General features: G+C 37.2%; 1 protein-coding gene across 2 annotated transcripts; it reads left to right on the forward strand.

Annotated features, from left to right (window-relative positions):
* The first annotated feature begins 916 nt into the window (after nucleotides 1–916).
* On the forward strand, nucleotides 917–18,767 carry LOC126971440 (aldo-keto reductase AKR2E4-like). 2 transcript variants are annotated; one of them, XM_050817760.1, is made up of 9 exons: nucleotides 917–1,028; nucleotides 3,219–3,320; nucleotides 3,616–3,686; nucleotides 4,300–4,399; nucleotides 5,206–5,316; nucleotides 6,535–6,705; nucleotides 9,238–9,435; nucleotides 11,157–11,265; nucleotides 18,566–18,767. In XM_050817760.1, the coding sequence occupies exons 1-9, from the start codon at nucleotides 984–986 to the stop codon at nucleotides 18,679–18,681; spliced, it is 1,023 nt and encodes a 340-aa protein (XP_050673717.1). In that variant the 5' UTR covers nucleotides 917–983; the 3' UTR covers nucleotides 18,682–18,767. The 2 variants fall into 2 exon arrangements, with proteins under 2 accessions (XP_050673717.1, XP_050673718.1); XM_050817761.1 differs by lacking the exon at nucleotides 917–1,028 and adding an exon at nucleotides 1,502–1,518.
* Nucleotides 18,768–20,497: the final 1,730 nt, after the last annotated feature.

A 20,497-nucleotide genomic window follows, 5' to 3' on the forward strand; every position in this document is an offset into this window, starting at 1 on the left:
AGACGCTTTCAACATGCATTGCTATATGAATGAAAGTACTTGAGATGCCGTATACATGAGCCATGCAGGTCACCCTCGGAATACGTCGACCAGTGCCGGAAGAAACTGGTGTTTTCTAGCGAGTCTTGTCGAGTAAAATGAACCTTGTCCAATTTAAATCCCAGAAGACTCAGACCCCGGGTGACCAGTACGCTCATTTGATCTCCTGTTCCATAAACAATTTATGGTCAAAATAGTAGGCAGTATTTGTGAAAAGCTCAAAGGTATTTTTAGTACAATAAAACCTGGTTGCATAAACGATCTCTTTTTCTGCTTTACCGATTTCATTTTTCGTCTTTTTTGGTCGGTAATGACAAAGTAGTGGTGCACTGTATTCCGTTGCGAATATATGCATAGTACCAACATGACAAAATAATAGTGGTTCTCCTGTGAGTAACTAGTTTAGATGTGTGCGTGCGGAGACACAGTCCACACACGGAACATAACATCTTATGTCTCAAGATGACGAGCGCAATTTTAGTGCCGCTAAAATTTTTCGGGGTTTTCAAGAATCCTGAGCACTAAATTGTATTGGGCAGGGCGTATTAATTGCCATCAGCTGAACATCCTGCTCGTCTCGTCCCTTATTTTCATTAAAAAAAACTTTGAATATAATAGTGTATAGATGACCTGACCTGTCAATGTGTGCGTTAGAAAGTAGTTTACTATTCAACGTACAAAGGAGCTAAAGTCAAACGTGGCTGACTTTTTACGATACGTCAGTCAAAATCAGTTACAGAAACAGTAATTTCGCTTTCCTTGATGTATCTCCGTTAGAGACGTCCTTCTCTCGCAAGCTTTGTCTATACATCAGTATATTGCAACTCTATGGTTCAAAGTGACTTGACTTGTATGCAAACGTCCTTTCCATTATGAAGGCTATTGCACTAGTTTTACATAAGTACTTAGTAAGTTAGTATACTTTTGTTCGTTCGGGAATTAACATGTTTATATTAAGTTTTTGTCTACTTAGTATAATTTACATTGTGGTAAGTTATTCTTTGTTTAACTTAATACTTAGACTTTGCTTTGTTTTGTATTGTATAAGAAAACAGAGTGGGAAAATTGAAATTGTTTTAAATTTTATTTAATTTACAGTTTTTGAATTTCCGATAGTGAAGTATATCCGGTTGTGAAGTATAATTTTGGATGTTCAAGGGCAATTCATAATATGGGGTGTTACTTCTCTTGAAGATGTAACTGTAACAGAAAATTATTTTGAAGAAGACATATCAATTCGCGAAGTAGGGAAGAATTAATTGTTAAGGTCATTGGATATTTAGGGGATTGAATAAGGTGTAAATTAAAGTACTCCGCACTATACAATATGAAAAAATGTGTGCAGTGTTTGTAAAAATAATTAATTGTTAAGAAATCATTGTATTTGTTGGACGCAATTACAAATTATGACAGTAATCACGACCATCATGTTCCTTACACAAACAATGAATTCAAGCTGTAGAGGTTGATGCATCCAATGTACGGTATATTATATTTTTATATTTATACAGTTTATTTTTTATTTCTTTTTATGAAATAATTTATATTATTTAAACACGATTAATAAAATGAATGCAGCACATTAAAAACTAATTTGTTATGTATATATATTACCGTCATTTTAAAGACTATTTGATTGATTGGGCCGTCGAGTTTCATGTATGTTCTTCTCACGAGCTCAACTTTTCCCGAACATATTACGGTAGGTTCAGTAATTAAAAATAAATATTTTAAATTAATATATATATATATATAAATACGCTAAATTTAAGCCTAATTGAATAAATGTTATCTACTTACAAGCTTTTTATGTCGTCGGCAAACCTGTCTATAATAACATTAGAATAATATAATAAGAGGAAATAGATAATAAATTTCTTGCTTTCCAGCATCACAAATCTATCTTTGTGAACGGTTGGGGAGTTCTCTTGCCTACCTCCTCCAAGTCGCTCTATCTACCTTTTGAATGTCATTTTCCCATCGTCAATCTGTGTTAATGCTGCCTACCTTCATTTCTCGTTTTATATATATGTTACCATTCTGTCACATCTCCAGTCCATTTCTCTGTCTTATTTCTTATTATATTATGTCCAGTCCATTTCCATTTCAGTTCTATGATTAAATATTTTGTACTTATGATATTGGTTCGCTTTCTTATTGTTGCAAGCCTAATATTATCTTTTAGTATTGTGTTAATTATACTTCTTTCCATTATGTGTTGACAGGTTTCTAGCGTTTTGATATTTTTGTTTGTGCAACTCCAAGTCCGTCCCTTAGGTCTACTAGGTAGCACCAGAATCAAATATTTTCTTTTTACCCATAATTGGTATATCCGGATTTTTAATGACACCCCTTAGAGCCCAATATCTCTTTCATCTCTTATTTATTATCGCGCGCTTTCTATTATCTACAATTTCTAGAAAAAATACCCTACCCTAAGCGTATGAAATGAAAGAATCTAAGAATAACACCAAAATAAATTCACCTAAAACTGATTACATAAAGAAAAGGTCAAAGCAATTAAAAGTGAATTACAATTATGAACCAAATTAATAAATTAATTAATAATAAAACATGAAAAAGGAGTTGTTAATTGCATCATTATTCGTGTGTCCAAACAGTTATATCACTTGTGTAAATTGCCCTAGCCCCTACTAAGTCTGTTTCTTCGTACCGCACTAGAAATAAAACGCCTACGACGATTTTTATAATTCAAGTACTTGTTCTAGTCTTGCCAATGCCACATAGTTTTTGTATTATAGTAATATATTCTAGGGAATAAGATCTTAAAATGATTGAGAAATTTTAATATCACCTAACAAAAATTCACAAACAAGCTAGACATTAAAATAATTAACTGTAATCTTAAATAGAAAAATGTTACTATGCATTGCCGGTCTGGGAGTACATGCTCTAGGCTTGAAGGTCCATAAATCGACTCGGAACACAGAAGCCGGTAGATTTCACAAAGTGGCTTTGAGAGGCAGAGAGTTTCTACAGATGCAATGCCACCCGTCCTCACGGATTGTAAATCTTTTAAAGCGAGAAAGACGCATTATATTTACACGGAAGTGAGAGAGGCAGGTAAAAATGGTCAATGTACGAAATTCTTCCTGCTGGGCGACCGGACTTGTGACGCGTTGTTGTGACGAATTCTATTCTGTGATTATATTTTGCAGAAATGTGACGTCACAGATGGGGGGAAGGCGCCACGGATACAACTTAACGACGGTAATATGATGCCAGTTATGGGACTCGGCACTTTCCTGGGATTTGATGAGGTAACCTACTATTCACTATCTACTACGAAATCTGAAGACGTTGCAATTCTAGATGGATGCAACTAGATACCACCGTCAAGACTGACTTCAGACAAGGAAATCAGTTATTTAATGTTATCGTATTGAAATTTAAATGTTACCCTTCTCAAGATTAAATATATCCTTATACAGTTGGCCTCAAAACTCATTTCATTCTGTAAAATAAATTTTTGACCACAAAGAGTAAGGATTTTGACATTGCATGTATGAATGAACTGCATTGTACTGTAGATAAAAGTAACTTAATTTGTTGCAGAAAGGTCAAAAAGAAGTAAGGGAAAAAGAAGTAGAGTTACCTGTATTGTGGGCCTTGGAAGCTGGTTACAGGTTTGCTATTTTTTTGTAATTGATTATAGACCAGATGTATCTGGACTCGAGGGCAACCAGATCTTTTTCCATATTTTTATCCAAATTTCAATAACTTATTACCAAGCGTATAAAGAGTATCGAGAACTGCATAATATTAACTTAAGAGAGACAGGTTCCAAATTTACATGCTCGTACATTTACCTAGTACATATATTTTTTTAATTGGAACAGTATTTGTGGTTATATCGCCGCCCCTCTCTTGCAATATAATATAAATTGCAGTGTATGCGTTTTTTTTTATGGTACCCATGTCGTATCGTCCTGGAAACACCAAGCTATGGAATGAGCTTTCTTGTGTGTGGAAGAAAGTTCCTTGAAAACAGCACTGTGGAGGAATGCCACAAGTCCGGATGGTGGGGTAGAATTAGGCAGCAGGAATCAGGTCAAACAGCTATTAGGAACACTCCCCGTGATAAATGCGGTAGAAGACACACAATGAAGCGACATCTCTACGTAACACCAAGTGATCTAACAGTTCACAGAGCATTGTAACCCAGACCATTCGAGCAGCCCTGCGTTGCACGCGATCAAATGGTTCGAGATTTAAATTTAAAATAAGTGAAAATTTCAGAATGCTAGATACAGCTTCAGCCTACAACAACGAAGAGCAAGTCGGAAAAGCAATCCAAAGATCGAATGTTCCAAGAAAAGATGTCTTCATTGTGACTAAGGTATGTTCTTTGTTTGATCGTAAATGTTCTTAATTCAAAATATTAGATTATTATCGATTAGATTCTTTTCTGTACCTATCCATTGACGGGTTGCAGATTTTAGCTTCTGCGTGCTAAGGGCGCACCCTACCTTAAATGAAGTAAAGCGGCAATGTATTACAGATTATAATAATATTGACACACTTTTTACACAAATTATCTTGCCCCAAGTTAAGCATATATAGCCTGTGTTATGGGTTACAAGACAACGATATATTTAATACAATATACTTACTTAAACATACATAAATACATATAAACATCCATGACTCAGAAGCAAATATCCATATTCATCTATATAGATATACCAGTGAAGCTTATTATGGTGTAATTTGTGTTATGTTCCATATTTCGGCGTTATTTTTATACGACATGATTTATTTATATGTAGGTATAGAACGTCATTTTATGTATACAGTACTAGCTGACCCGGCAAACGTTGTTTTTCCATATAAATTGTATTGATCTTTTCCTTGCTCGTTGATAAGAGATGGCGCTAGTTGCATTCATTAGTAACAATCACACAACTTTTATATTCTGTATAATTCACACTATAGTTTTATAAACTATAGCCTATTTGTTATTCTGGTGTGTAAGCTATATTATTGTAAAGTTTCATTAAAATCTATTCAGTAGATTTTGCGTTAAAGAAGTTCAAACATACATCCAGACATACAAACTTTCACATTTATAATATTAGTAGGATAATATATACGAGTAATGTTTATGTTTGAGATTGTTAAAATATTTAATTAATTTAATTCCAGCTAGGTAGCCATGAACAGCGCGAGGTTCTGTCGTCACTGCGGGCCTCACTTGATCGTCTGAACACGACTTATATAGATCTCTACTTGATACATAACCCTGTTGCTTATAAGGTAACTTTAATACTTTAATAACCGTTGCCTCTTAGTGTCAACCTCTGTCCTTACGATTTTTGGTTTAATAAACTCTCTTATGGAGCCTACAGACCCTCAATTTTAACCATAGACTTATATACGTATAGACGAACAGCAAGATAGGAAAGGAAAGCGAATTTATTGCTTCTGGAATATATTCTTATTGATAAGTCGTAAACAGTCAGCCACGATTAGCTCCACACAGCTTTAATAAAATTGGTATAAAGTTAAACCTGAGAATAAATCAAGAATATGCAAAATTTTGTCTATATCGAAGAGAACATTGTAAATACAATGATAATTCTGAAGTTTATCGAGTGTCAAGCATCCTTGCAAATAAACGCGGGAAACGTTATATGTGCGAATAAATCAATCGTAAGCAAAATGTCTATTTGTAAAAATTTTGCATATTGGCTTATTCTCTGGTATAACTTTACACCAAGATTATTTGTAAGGCCGTTAGTATTTTGAATATTAGATCACTAGTTCACGCATACATTGACAAATCAAAATTGGTCACCCAACGTTGCGCTTACTACATACATAATGTATTCCAAGTCTATGGTTTTAACCGAACAGAGAAACTCAAAAAAAAAAACTAAAAACAATCTTTACAAGAAAGCCGAACTAAAATATAATTTTATTTAAATTAAGAATGATACGATTAACAAAAATTGTATTCACAATGGAGCCCCAGATTCGATCCTCGCCCGCCACGAAACAATGTGTTTTCGATTTCAAATTCATATATTATTATGTACTTACGTTTATTCGATGCTCTAAAAGGTTGGCAACGCTATAGTGTTTTCCTTGGTATTACAAAAGAGCTGCGGTGATCACTTACCGTTAGGTGACAGTTTTCGGCAAACTCGTACTGCAAATAAAGCTCCATATAAAATTTTGAAATAATTACTATTTTAAAATTGCAAAAAAATCCTTAGATCATTAAATATGTCTAGATAGACTGTGACAGCTGTGAAAACATCGAAAAAAAAATTGAGGTCAATAGTTAACATCTATTTTGAGCAACGCACGCACACTAACACACAGTGAAATACAAAACGCGAGTGTGAGAGGTAGCTTGTTACGCACATTAAAGTAATAAACCTGGCCTGTTTTCATCGGTTGCAGCAAAAGGCGCTATCTAGACGTATAAATTATCTAAGAATATTTCATAAAAACTCATTCTAATTTCAGCCCGACAAAAGCGGATACGACATTGTAGACTACCTAGACACCTGGAAAGCCATGGAGCAGGCTAAGAAGATGGGTCTCGCCAGGTCTATTGGGATATCCAACTTCAACATTACCATGATGGAACGTCTTCTAGCTCATTGTCAAATAAAGCCATCCGTTTTACAAGTTGAGGTATGGTTGCATATTACAAATAACGATATACTTATTCTGGACCTCGCTGGAACGTAATGCCCCCTACCGCTTCCCCCCTTTAACCCCCTCGCGCTCGTCCTGTTGCGTCAGTACAGTTTGCAGCTTTATTACCGTTAGGTACATGTCGTCATATTTTCTTGCTATCACTGTTTTGTTTTAAAAGTTTTCATTGTTACATATTGACTTTTGTTGTTTATAATTCTAAAGTTTCTATTGCTCTGTGATCCTATGATAGTTGTGTCAGAAAAAAATCTCTTTGTTTTATATATTTTTTATCATTATAATAATAATAATCAGCATCACAATACATTTTACATCAATCAATTATACAGAAATAATTAATCGTTGTTTATTTTTAAAACAAATCAAATCAAAATCAGTTTATTCACGCAGGTCACGGAAATGACACTTATGAATGTCAAAAAAAAAATTTTTTCTTATTGAATCTACTAGTACTTCGTAAAGGGTTGAGCTAATGAGAAGAAGTAGCAGGAAACTCATTGCCACTCTTTTATATCAAGATTTACATTTAAGTACATCGATTTACAAATCATTTCAATTACAATATAATATGTAAAATGTAAAATGATGCAACAAACACACTCAAACGTCAAATAGTCAATGTCTTAAACGAGTAAGTCAAAAAAGTAAATGTTAATTAATACAAAAGTCATTGAGTACAAGTAGCTGCATCATCCACACACACCATAAATAAATAAAGATATTCTGTGAGGATTTTATAAGCGATTATAAATAAATAAATATGTATATATCCATACATTTATTAATATTAATATCCTAATGATGCTTGTTTTACACACCGTAACAAAGCGACGATGTAACGTCATCCAAAGAGGATGTAAATACTACGCATTAAGAAGCGGGACTGCCTTAGTTAAAATTGAATCGGCTAAGTTTGAAAGCGAACAGTTGCTGAAAACCTAGTGGGTTTCGCGTATCTCCTTTTTTTACAAGATTATAGCCGTCATCTGTCAATCTATCAATGACTGTACGTTTCGTTTTCGTACGTAACAATTTAAATTATCTATACTTTATACCTTTTACCTTAATTTAATGCAATAGTTTAAAATTTGAATTAAATTCAAATTATTGATGTAACTAACGCTTTTGTAATGTATTTTTTATAATTTTCACGTCATAAATATGGCATCCTTATACTTTTTTTCTTTATTAGGAAAAGCAAACAACTACAACTAAGAGAGTAGGTACATAAAGAAATCACATATGAGACAAAAAAAAATTACGCTATCCGCATCTTAGTATGTAAAACTTTGATATATAGGTACAATGCTAAGTTATAATATTTATGTAATAATGCCACTTAATAATATTTATTTAACACCAATCTAACATGTTTATGCAAATAAAAACTTTGACTTAAACTTTAAATAAAAGATAAATAAAAGATTTGTACATTAAGATCCTAACAAATAAATTTAATAACGCGTATGGTGTCGCACCAGAATAGCACCTCTTCTCTCCCGTGCGTGACGTAAAAGATGACTTAGGAATGCAAAGAACGGAGGATGGGCAGCAGCATCTTTCTGAAATAGCATCACCATCTACTGCGATGGTTAACCCGCCTGCCAAGCCTGAAGATTATGCCACAACCCCCAAAAACATGACTGACAATTAAAAACCCCGGCCCTCGCACATAAGCGACGGGACAAATTCAAATATTTTTATTCAAAATAGGATGTGAAATCACTTATTGAAAGTCAAAAGAAGCTACCACCCATTCCAAAGTGAATGCCTCAGGCCTGAGAAGAATGGGCGCAACAAACTCAGCGGGCTTTTTTTTCATCAAAAATATGTTTTACAATTAAACTAACATTTACAAAGTAACATTGTGCAATTAAACTTATTATTTAATAGCCTGAGGGCGGTCGCTCCATTCCCAATCTGTGGTATCATTAAGAAAGTCATTTATGTTATAGTAACCTTTACCACACAAACGTTTTTTAACAATTCTTTTGAATAACGTAACACCTTTGTTTTGAACATTTTCTGGGATTTTGTTGTAAAAGCATATACATCACCCCACAAAAGACTTACTAACTCGACTAAGCCGAGTAGCAGGCATCATCAGTTTATGTCTGTTCCTGGTGTTAACATTATGGTTATGACAGTTTCTGGCAAATTCACTTATGTGCCTATGAACATACATTACATTATCAAGAATATATTGAGAAGCAACAGTCAAGATGTAAATTTCTTTGAATTTTGCTCTCAATGATTCTCTAGGACCTAGGTTATAAATAGCGCGAATAGCCCTCTTCTGCAGCACAAATATTGTATTAATATCAGCAGCGTTGCCCCATAGCAATATACAGGGCGCGCATAAATCTTTGAGGGAGTCCTGGAGAGAGGAAGTAAAATACCTTTCTCCAGCAGTGGACCGCTCTCGGTTGTATTGATGAATTATCACAATAGGTAGTCGAAGAATATCTTAACGACCGAAACGTTACGAATCTTATTAATATTTTTCAGGTGAACGTAAACTTAGCCCAAAATAAACTATTGGAGTTTACCAAACGTGAAGGTATCGAAGTCATGGCGTATGCGCCGTTTGGTTCTTTGTTTGTGAAGGACAGCGGCCCGCCACCACCAAGAGTAAATGATCCTGGCTTAGTCAAGATGGCTCAGAAATACAGGAAGACTGTGCCGCAAATTGTACTTAGATATCTGGTAAGCTATTTCAGAATTCTATAATAATAATGTTGTATTTCCATATAAAGTAATTAAAAAAAATCAATAATTAATATAAATATCGTGTCACAAAAATAGTTGTTGATCGTAGAAGGGCGACAATTTTAAGATGTATGTATTTTTCAATGCTGAATCATAATAAAATAAAAATAAATGTCAAAAATAAAAAATATATATTTAGGGGTACCCTTTTATCATTTAGAGGTATAAAAAATAGATGTTGGCCGATTCTCAAACCTACGGGACACGAGAATTTTATATATTAGATAATATTGACACACTTCTACAAATTATGTGGAGCACACAGTGGCAAGGATAGACCTGAGTATATATGCCCGGGTATTACTGCCCAAGAACAGTCCAAAGAAGACGTTGGAAATCTTATTCCTGAGCAACCACAATAGGCTGGTACAGACTTAATGAGAAAAGCTTAAAATCGTTGAGTTTGGGTTTCTAGATGGTCGGGATCAAAACCTATCCAGGTTTAAGCATTTCCATAGAGTTACATTGAAATTGAGATTTGTTCATTAGAACATGCCAATCATGTCACCACAAGCGAGGTATAAACTGGTCGTAATTAGTATATATATTTCTGTTATACTTTCATCTCTTTCAAATACAATTTCAAAACAACTTTCGTAGTATTCACGTTCTGTTTCATTATTTTCATCTTGCTTATGTTTTCTTTCGTTGCTTTCTTTTAGAACAACTCTGGACAATCTTAATCTTTTGCTGCAGTTCTTCTGCCAATGATTAGGTTTCTTGGCACAGGCTGCCAACTGGCTACCACAGCGGCGCCTTTTTATGCCGTGAATTATCTAGTGATGTTCAAGCATTCTATTGTTTCGGAACGAAAGGCGCCATATCCAAGTTAAATAACTGCTCAATCAGATTTAATATTAAGACATAAGTGTCTTAGAGAGGGTTTGGCCGCAAGAATCCAAAGCGGCGCTGCATTGTAACGGTTGGAGCGTATCACTTACTTACGTCTTGCTCGTATCGTCTTTTTCACAGAAAGTGGAGAGACATTTCGTATTTCAAGTAGATTATATGAAAAAGACACTAACGGATGTAATAATAATAATGATCCGTTATATATATCAGTCTAGAGTCCATAGTTTCTCAACCTTATTTTGCTCACCGCCCACTTTGAGAATATGTTTTTTTCTAGAAGAGTATTTTCGTGTATTTTTTGCCTTTTTTGACTATATTTTTTAATCTACCCACGCCCCACCTGCGCCATCTATGCATCCATCTCATCTACGCAATGCCCGCTAATCTTCTCTGGGTCTTCTACTGCCCCCCCGAAAGTCTCAAACGCCTACAAGGGGCGTTATCGCCCACGTTGAGAACCTATGGTCTAGAGCATACTCCCGCCTCAAACTTTTACTTCACTTCAAGTAAAAGTTTCCGGGACGATACGACATGGGTATCTTCAAAAATAGCGCGTACACCTTCCTTAAAGGCGGCAACGCTCCTGTGATTCGTCTGGCGTTGCAAGAAAATATGGGTAGCGTTATCACTTAACACCAGGTGACCCATACGCTCCTTTGACCTCCTTTTCCATAGCAAAAAAGTAAGCCGCTTGATCCTTGGCCTCATCTAATATAAAAATAAATATGTCGAATATTCTTACTAAGCTACAAAAATAAGTAACCGTGAAACAGATTTAGCTAGTTCAAACATAATTATTTTTCTAGGTTCAAAGGGGCGTTATACCAATACCTAAATCCGTACGAAAGGAGAAAGTCGTTGAAAACATCAACATATTCGACTTCGAACTATCGACAGAGGAAATGGATAAAATCAGTAAGCATTAATTGTTTTATCTTTGTTTTAAAATTGTATTTATACTCAAACAATCTTATATAATTACATATATATATATTTTAGTTAGATTGAAACGGTATGGGCATAGCTGGACCAGGTGCTTATCCTTTTCAACCAATTGCATGTCCAACGTATATTATACAAAGTAGTTAAAATTCTGTAGGTTTAACTGGCGTGATAACAGAAAACAAAACCGATTAGTATTGACACGACAGTGGGTCAGGGATTGGAAATAATACTCCGCTTATAGGAACGAGTCTTTATTTGCGTTCACTTTTTCTGAACTTGCACTTCGCCGGTCTGCCGCTGTTCCTCTTGTGGGCGGCGGTACCTTCAACGCGTCACACCGCACCGAACACTAAGTCTCTTCTATCTTCTTCTTCTTGGAACACTTCCACTTTCTCACTACTTCTTCTTTTCTTCTTCTTCTTCTTTACACTTTCGAGTCAGAACTAGAACTGCCGTAGGCCACGCTTAGTACGGCTTATATACCCCCGGATCCTTTCCATTTTCAAAATGATTCTCCCATTCCATCTTTAAATTTAAATTGTACTAGAAAATTCTTTTAACTATCTTTATCCAGCTTACACATTTTCCATCCCTTTTTTTCTGTTCGATTTGATCCTGAACTTACTAGAAATTTCCATTAACTTAACAAAACCCAAAAAATACCATACACTGGTAGATGTATCAAACCCAGGTCTAAAGCGTCTAAAGTAAACACTTTTACGCCAAAGCTACGAGTATTGCTGACGGAGCTGTTGAAATTATCAATGTGTTGAAGTTTGACAACTCTCGTCATGCACGTTGCTGCACGATATGACGTTTGACAACTCTCGTCATACACGTTGAAGCGTTGCTACGCGACAGTATCTTAAGATTTCGAACCTTTCGAATATCCCTTAATACCCATAAAATCGTTACACCCTATTTTTTGCCCATAAAAAGCATGATTTGCCATAAAAGGGACAATAAATGCTATAACTCAGGCAAATAAAACGCAGTAAAAACATAAACATTTAACGCATTATTTCTAATGTTGTGGAATTCAGTGGGACGCTTCTTTGCACAGGATGCCGGCTAGATTATGGGTAGCAACAACGGCGCCTATCTTCTGCCGTGAAGCAGTAGTAATGTGTAAGCATTATTGTTTCTTGGTGTAAACAAGGGGTTACAGTTAATAAAATTGGAGTTACATAGAGGTAGAGAGAGGGTTTACATAGAGTTATACCTGAAAATAAACGAAGAATATGCAAAATGTTGACTATATCGCTGACAACACTGTCAATACAATGATAATTCTAAAGTTTTCCAAATGTCAAGAGCCTTACAAATTAAGGCGGGAAACGTTATATGTTCGAATATACCGATCGTAAACAAAATGTCTACTTATAACTTTTTTGCATTCTCTTGGTTTATTCCTTGGAATAACTTTATGCCAGTTATATTTGGAAGGCCAATACAATGGACGTTCTAGATACGTAGATCGTCTTTGGGTCATTCGAATAAACCTTAAGGCGAAGAGTAACTAGAAAACACGCAAACATGGTGTTTCTAGACAAGTTTTGTGGTGAAAGTATAGCATTTCGAGCTATGAACACTACTTAATCCTGTTATACATACCCTTAAGACTTATTTGTAGGTTGCTAATGCTTGCTGTCGGTTTAAGTTAAGGCGAGGTTTTCCCACGGGAATGGCTGAGACACTAGCCGAGCGAAGCGGGTCAACGACCCCACCCCGGAAGGACCGCGTAATATTTTATTAAAATGGTTGCGCAAGAGTACGAAATGTTGTGATATTTTTATGCATTTTGAAGTGAAACTTCTTTAGGCGCATGAGGGTATTTTTTTTACAAATGAAACGGAAAAGAACGTCACAGAAATATGAGACGTTTTTGTTCAAGGGAGGGAGCGATTGACACCGATTGAGGAAGAGTATTTCTTACTCTCGAGCTTCCTTACTAGCCTTGTATCGTGCAGGTTTCGTTTTTAATTCCAAGATCGCCGCCGCTCAAAATTATGATGACAACATTATGGGTATCGTATCCGAGGTTCTGGAGGGTGCAGAGAACGATTTTGTGATCATTTTTGAAATCCAAGATGACCGCCGCTCAAAATTATGATGACAACATTATGGGTATCGTATCCGAGGTTCTGGAGGGTGCAGAGAACGATTTTGTGATCATTTTTGAAATCCAAGATGACCGCCGCTCAAAATTTTGATTACAACATTATGGGTATCGTATCCGAGGTTCTCGAGGGTGCAGAGAATGATTTTGTGATCATTTTTGAAATCCAAGATGGCTGCCGCGCAAAATTATGATTACAGCATTATGGGTATCGAATCCGAGGTTCTCGAGGGTGCAGAGAACAATTCTGTGATCATTTTTTTTATGGAAAATTAAGTGATCACCGCCGCCCACAATCTCTTGCAACACCAGAGGAATCACAGGAGCGTTGCCGGCCTTTAAGGAAGGTGTACGCGCTTTTTATGAAGGTACCCATGTCGTATCGTCCCTGAAACACCGCACAAGAAAGCTCATTCCACAGCTTTGTAGTACGTGGAAGAAAGCTCCTTGAAAACCGCACTGTGGAGGACCACCACACATCCAGATGGTGAGGATGATATCCTGACTTGTGGCGTGTCGTGCGAAGATGGAATTCGGCGGCAGGAATCAGGTTACCCAGCTCTTCGGAACACTCCCCGTGATAAATGCGGTAGAAGACACACAATGAAGCGACGTCTCTACGCAATGCCAAGTGATCACGCGGTCAAATGGATCGAGCTGATACTGGGGTGCGCCAGACCAGAGATGACAGCAATACTCCATGTGTGGCCGGACCTGCGCTTTGTAGAGCGCTAGTATGTGGGCCGGCTTGAAGTATTGCCGTGCTCTATTAATGACGCCCAGTTTCTTTGAAACCAATTTGGCTGTGCCTTCCAGATGACCACGAAATTGGCAATCGCTCGAGATTTCGAGTCCCAGTATTCCGATACTAGGCGAGGCTTTGAGGGAAGTGTTGTCAATGAGCGGTGATACGACAAATTTTTTAGTGGTAAACGCGCAAACTTGAGTCTTCTGGGGGTTAAATTTGACAAGGTTCAATTTTCCCCATTCCGCGATCTTCTCAAGAGAGGACTCGATAGAAGACAAAAGTTTCTCCCGGCACTGGTCGACGATTTCCCGAGAGAGACCTGCATGGCCCGTGTATACGGCATCACCAGTGCTGTCATCCGCATAGCAATGAATGTTGGAGGTGTCCAACATATCATTGATAGGCAGAAGAAACAGCGTGGGAGACAGCACACAGCCTTGGGGCACTCCAGCATTCACGGGCTTCGGGTTCGAGCAATATCCGTCGACAACGACCTGTATGCTGCGCCCAGTGAGGAAGCTTGAGGTCCACTTGCACAAGCTCTCGGGAAGCCCAAATGATGGAAGTTTGGAGAGGAGCGCCTTGTGCCATACACGATCAAAGGCCTTCGCTATATCCAGGCTAACTGCCAGGCCTTCCCCCTTGCTTTCAATAGCCGCAGCCCATCTATGTGTTAGGTATACCAGAAGATCACCTGCCGACCGGCCATGGCGAAACCCGTATTGTCGGTCGTTCATCAACTGGTGACCCTCTAGGTATACCAAGAGCTGACTGCTAATTATGCTCTCCATGATTTTGGAGAGCAGGGAGGTAATAGCAATAGGCCTGTAGTTTGCCGGATCCGAACTGTCTCCTATTTTTTGGATCGGATGGACAAGGGCTGACTTCCATGAGTCAGGGACTACGCCTTTAGAATAGAGTGCCGGAATAAATGCGTTAGCACCGGCGGCAACTCATCATTTTTGAAATCCAAGATGGCCGCCGCACAAAATTATGATTTCAGCAATATGGATATCGTGTCCGAGGTTCTCGAGGGTGCAGAGAACGATTCTGTGATCATTTTTGAAATCCAAAATGGCCGTCGCGCAAAATTATGATTACAGCTTTATGGGTATCGAATCCGAGGTTCTCGAGGGTGCAGAGAACGATTCTGTGATTATTTTTGAAATCCGAGATGGCCGCCGCTCATAATTATGATTTCAGCAATATGGATATCGTGTCCGAGGTACTCGAGGGTGCAGAGAACGATTTTGTGATCAGTTTTGAAATCCAAGATGGCCGCCGCTCAAATTAATGATTTCAGCAATATGATTATCGTGTCCGAAGTTCTCGAGGGTGCAGAGAACGATTCTGTGATCATTTTTGAAATCCAAATTGGCCGCCGCTCATAATTATGATTTCAGCAATATAGATATCGTGTCTGAGGTCCTAGAGGATGCAGAAAACGATTTTGGGATCATAGTTTAAATCCAAGATGGCCGCCGCGCAAAATTATGATTTCAGCAATATGGATATCATGTCCGAGGTACTCGAGGGTGCAGAGAATGTTTTTGTGATCAGTTTTGAAATCCAAGATGGCCGCAGCTCATAATTATGATTTCAGCAATATGGATATGGTGTCCGAGGTTCTCGAGGGTGCAGAGAACGAATTTGGGATAATTTTTGGAATCGAAGATGGCCGCCGCGCAAAATTATGATTACAACATTATGGGTATCGTATCCGAGGTTCTCGAAGATGCAGAGAACGATTCTCAAAATTCGTCCTCGACACCCTCGCGCAAAATTATGATTACAGCCTTATGGGTATCGAATCCAAGGTTCTCGAGGTTCTCGAGGGTGTCGAGGACGAATTTTGAGCGGTCGCTATCTTGGATTCCAAAAATGATCCCAAATTCGTTCTCTGCACCCTCGAGAACCTGTGACACGATATCGATATTGCTGAAATCATAATTATGAACGGCGGCCATCATGGATTTCAAAACTGATCACAAAATCGTTCTCTGCACCCTCGAGTACCTCGGACACGATATCCATATTGCTTAAATCATAATTTTGCGCGGCGGCCATCTTGGATTTAAACAATGATCCCAAAATCGTTTTCTGCATCCTCGAGGACCTCGGACACGATATCTATATTGCTGAAATCATAATTATGAGTGGCGGCCAATTTGGATTTCAAAAATGTTCCCAGAATCGTTCTCTGCACCCTCGGACACGATATCCATATTGCTGAAATCATAATTATGAGCGGCGGCCATCTTGGATTTCAAAAGTGATCACAGAATCGTTCTCTGCACCCTCGAGAACCTCGGACACGATATCCATATTGCTGAAATCATGATTATGAGCGGCGGCCATCTTGGATTTCAAAAATGATCCCAAAATCGTTATCTGCACCCTCGAGAACCTCGGACACGATATCCATATTGCTGAAATCATAATTATGAGCGGCGGCCATCTTGGATTTCAAAAATGATCACAGAATCGTTCTCTGCACCCTCGAGAACCTCGGACACGATATCCATATTGCTGAAATCATGATTATGAGCGGCGGCCATCTTGGATTTCAAAACTGATCACAAAATCGTTTTCTGCATCCTCGAGGACCTCGGACACGATATCTATATTGCTGAAATCATAATTATGAGCGGCGGCCAACTTGGATTTCAAAAATGATCCTAGAATCGTTCTCTGCACCCTCGAAAACCTGAGATTCGATACCCATAATGCTATAACCATAATATTGCGCGGCGGCCATCTTGGATTTCAAAAATGATCCCAAAATCGTTATCTGCACCCTCGAGAACCTCGGACACGATATCCATATTGCTGAAATCATAATTATGAGCGGCGGCCATCTTGGATTTCAAAAATGATCACAGAATCGTTCTCTGCACCCTCGAGAACCTCGGACACGATATCCATATTGCTGAAATCATAATTATGAGCGGCGGCCATCTTGGATTTCAAAAATGATCCCAAAATCGTTATCTGCACCCTCGAGAACCTCGGACACGATATCCATATTGCTGAAATCATAATTATGAGCGGCGGCCATCTTGGATTTCAAAAATGATCACAGAATCGTTCTCTGCACCCTCGAGAACCTCGGACACGATATCCATATTGCTGAAATCATAATTATGAGCGGCGGCCATCTTGGATTTCAAAACTGATCACAAAATCGTTTTCTGCATCCTCGAGGACCTCGGACACGATATCTATAATGCTGAAATCATAATTATGAGCGGCGGCCAACTTGGATTTCAAAAATAATCCCAGAATCGTTCTCTGCACCCTCGAGAACCTTGGACACGATATCCATATTGCTGAAATCATAATTTTGTGCGGCGGCCATCTTGGATTTCAAAAATGATTACAAAATCGTTCTCTGCACCTTCGAGAACCTCGGATACGATACCCATAATGTTGTAATCATAATTTTGCGCGGCGGCCATCTTGGATTTCTAACTTCCTTAAAGTACATATATACAAATATCCCGCGTGGCATAATATTCAAAATAATATTCTGTAAATTTTATTTTAGTACTTTCCGACTTCCATTTACCTATATTTCAACAAATACGCTGTCGCATGATCATTATTTTTTTACTATGATTCCCGCTTTGTACTTGTTTGCTAAAATCTTACGTAATGTGAGCCCGAGAGACACGAACACAGTACCTTCCTTGACAGTGGTCACGGGCGTACTGCTTGTATGAGCGTGCATGCAACCAAGGCGTCGCATTTGGTTTATAACGAAAAAAATTAATATAAAATAATTCACAAAGCGTATTGATAAAACCCACAAGGAAAATTTATAAATACTAATAAACTATCGAATAAAATAAGTTTTGTGTTTATAGCTATCATAGTTTTAAGATAATATAAACAATTCAAATAAAAAAGACTATTTTTCAAAAAATAAATCTATCGAGATTTTTTTTCGTAATCGTGTTTTCGAAACTGAGATAATTTAGATAAAGAAATGAAGATAAACATGTCAAAAAATTGGAACCGTAGTATTTGTAGAAGTATTTTAAGTAGATTTTCAAAAAAGTTACTTTTTAGGACTATAGCGCCTTAACATTGCCGAGCCTTTTTGAACTACCACTTTTCTTTGAAGTTTTTTGGCATGGCGTGACACATTTTTTTGGTATTTCTCTCAGAAAAGTTATTCTTATATATTGTACTTTTTTGTCTAGGTTCATTTATTCAGATTAGTAGTGAATAACGAGGATTGTAAGCATATAAACGTGGAAAACCACGCAAGAATTTTGAAGATATTGGCTTTGTTACATAGATGGCGGACCGGCAGCCGTGAACTCATATCGCTCAAGGTCGCTGGCATTTAGTGTCGCCTTAAGTAAACATAGCATCTACAATTTATGGTATACTTCTAGGTAAATTCAACAAGGACTATCGCGTCGTGTGGCCATCATTCTGGCAGGACCATCCCTACTATCCATTCGAGAAGAAAGACAAACCTGACCCGGACTTATTCAAGCCAAAACCTTAAACAGTTATTATATTTTGTATAAAAAATAACTATCAACTGCATAAAATATAAACACGTTTATTACAGAAATAAAATATTTAACTAAACTACTATTATTATTGATTATCCAAGTACTCGACCGTAACTTTCTTTTTATGGAAAAGGAGGACAAACGGGCGTACGTGTCACCTGGTGTTAAGTGATCGCCGACAACTCTTGCAACACCAGAAGAATCACAGGAGCGCTGCCGGCCTTTAAGGAAGGTGTACGCGCTTTTTTTGAAGTTACCCATGTCGTATCGTCCCGGAAACACCGCACAAAGGAAGTTCATTCCACAGCTTTGTAGTACGTGGAAGAAAGCTCCTTGAAAACCGCACTGTGGAGGACCGCCACACATCCAGATGGTGGGGATGATATAATAATAACTAGTAATAACTATGACACTTTTCTAGTACTTTCTTATTCAAATGTCTGTGGAACGAAGACTACACAATTATATCATTTATACGTTTTTTACATAGGTACACTGAGACAGCTGTGAACACGCCAAAAAAATAGCGGTGTACTGTTGACCTCTCTTTTCAGCAACGCCCGCACACTACAACAAAGTGACATATACCTACGTAGCGCGAGTGTAAGACATAGCTTGTCATGCACCCTAAAGTAATAAATATGGCATGTTTTCATGCGTTGCCTAACAGAAAGAGGCTCTATCTAGACGTGAAAATCATCTAGGACTACACGCATTCTATTATTGAGTAAGTAGTTCTACAATGTACTTATAATAATGTAATTTTCCTATTGTCACTAAGTGTTGTAAATTTTGGCGATTACATTGCTAATTTTTATCGTAGACAAAAATTAATCGCGGGATTACACGCTATATATTATAATCTATTGATAAATAATTCATTTCAAAATGATTTCCTCACCTCTGGGATTATAGTGTACAACTTTTTATTAAAAATTAATAATTATAATAATAATAATTAATTGTACGATAATTTATAGAGGGTGCTGATTCAGAGTCGCGCCTTCCGAAGATAACGCCAATTACTTTTATTACCTACTTGTTATTTATTTTTTAACTTGTGGGTACATTTCTAAAAGCCTATTTACATGTGCTTGGTCGCGCATTAATAGGCTGTAAAGGCGTCTTTGATATGCCATTATATTCCTAAGTCTTTCATACATTATACAATATTCTTCCGAGAATATATTCCATTTTTGAAATCGTTATCGTCCAATCTAAAGCCGCGTACGCTGCGGCGTGTTTTCGTATTTGTTAACACAAAAACATGTTTTGTAAATAGATTAGGGGCGTGGCTTAATAGTTTTGTTAAATAAAACATCATATTAACATGTTTACTGCAAGAAATGGATAACATCACCCGCGTTCGCCTGCGGGGAGGGAAATTAACGCATAATTTGTTAGAGCTCTTCGAAGCTAGTGATAATAATTCTATTTGGTTTGATTATGATAGAGTGGAATAAAGAAAATAGTTTGTTTTTTATACAACTGATAACAAAAAAATCGGTTCTTTGGGATGGTACATTAGTAGATCATAAAAATAAACACAAAAAGCTGAATGCATTTCTTCGGAACTCATTTTTGAAATGAAACAAAAACAGGTCCAGCGGGCGGACTGTTTTACTAACATGTTTTGTTAAAAATTGGCGCAGCAGAAAATATTTGTCTGTATAGTTGGTTTACGGACAATAATTTTACGTGATTACGTCATACGAAAATATCTCTTTATACGGCCGTTTATATGAGTCATAATAATGTTTTAGTCAAAATTGTAACATAACCTATTATTATTTATTACTGCACTCG

Source organism: Leptidea sinapis, chromosome 23 (genome assembly GCF_905404315.1).
Source record: "Leptidea sinapis chromosome 23, ilLepSina1.1, whole genome shotgun sequence".
Classification (NCBI taxonomy): domain Eukaryota; kingdom Metazoa; phylum Arthropoda; class Insecta; order Lepidoptera; family Pieridae; genus Leptidea; species Leptidea sinapis.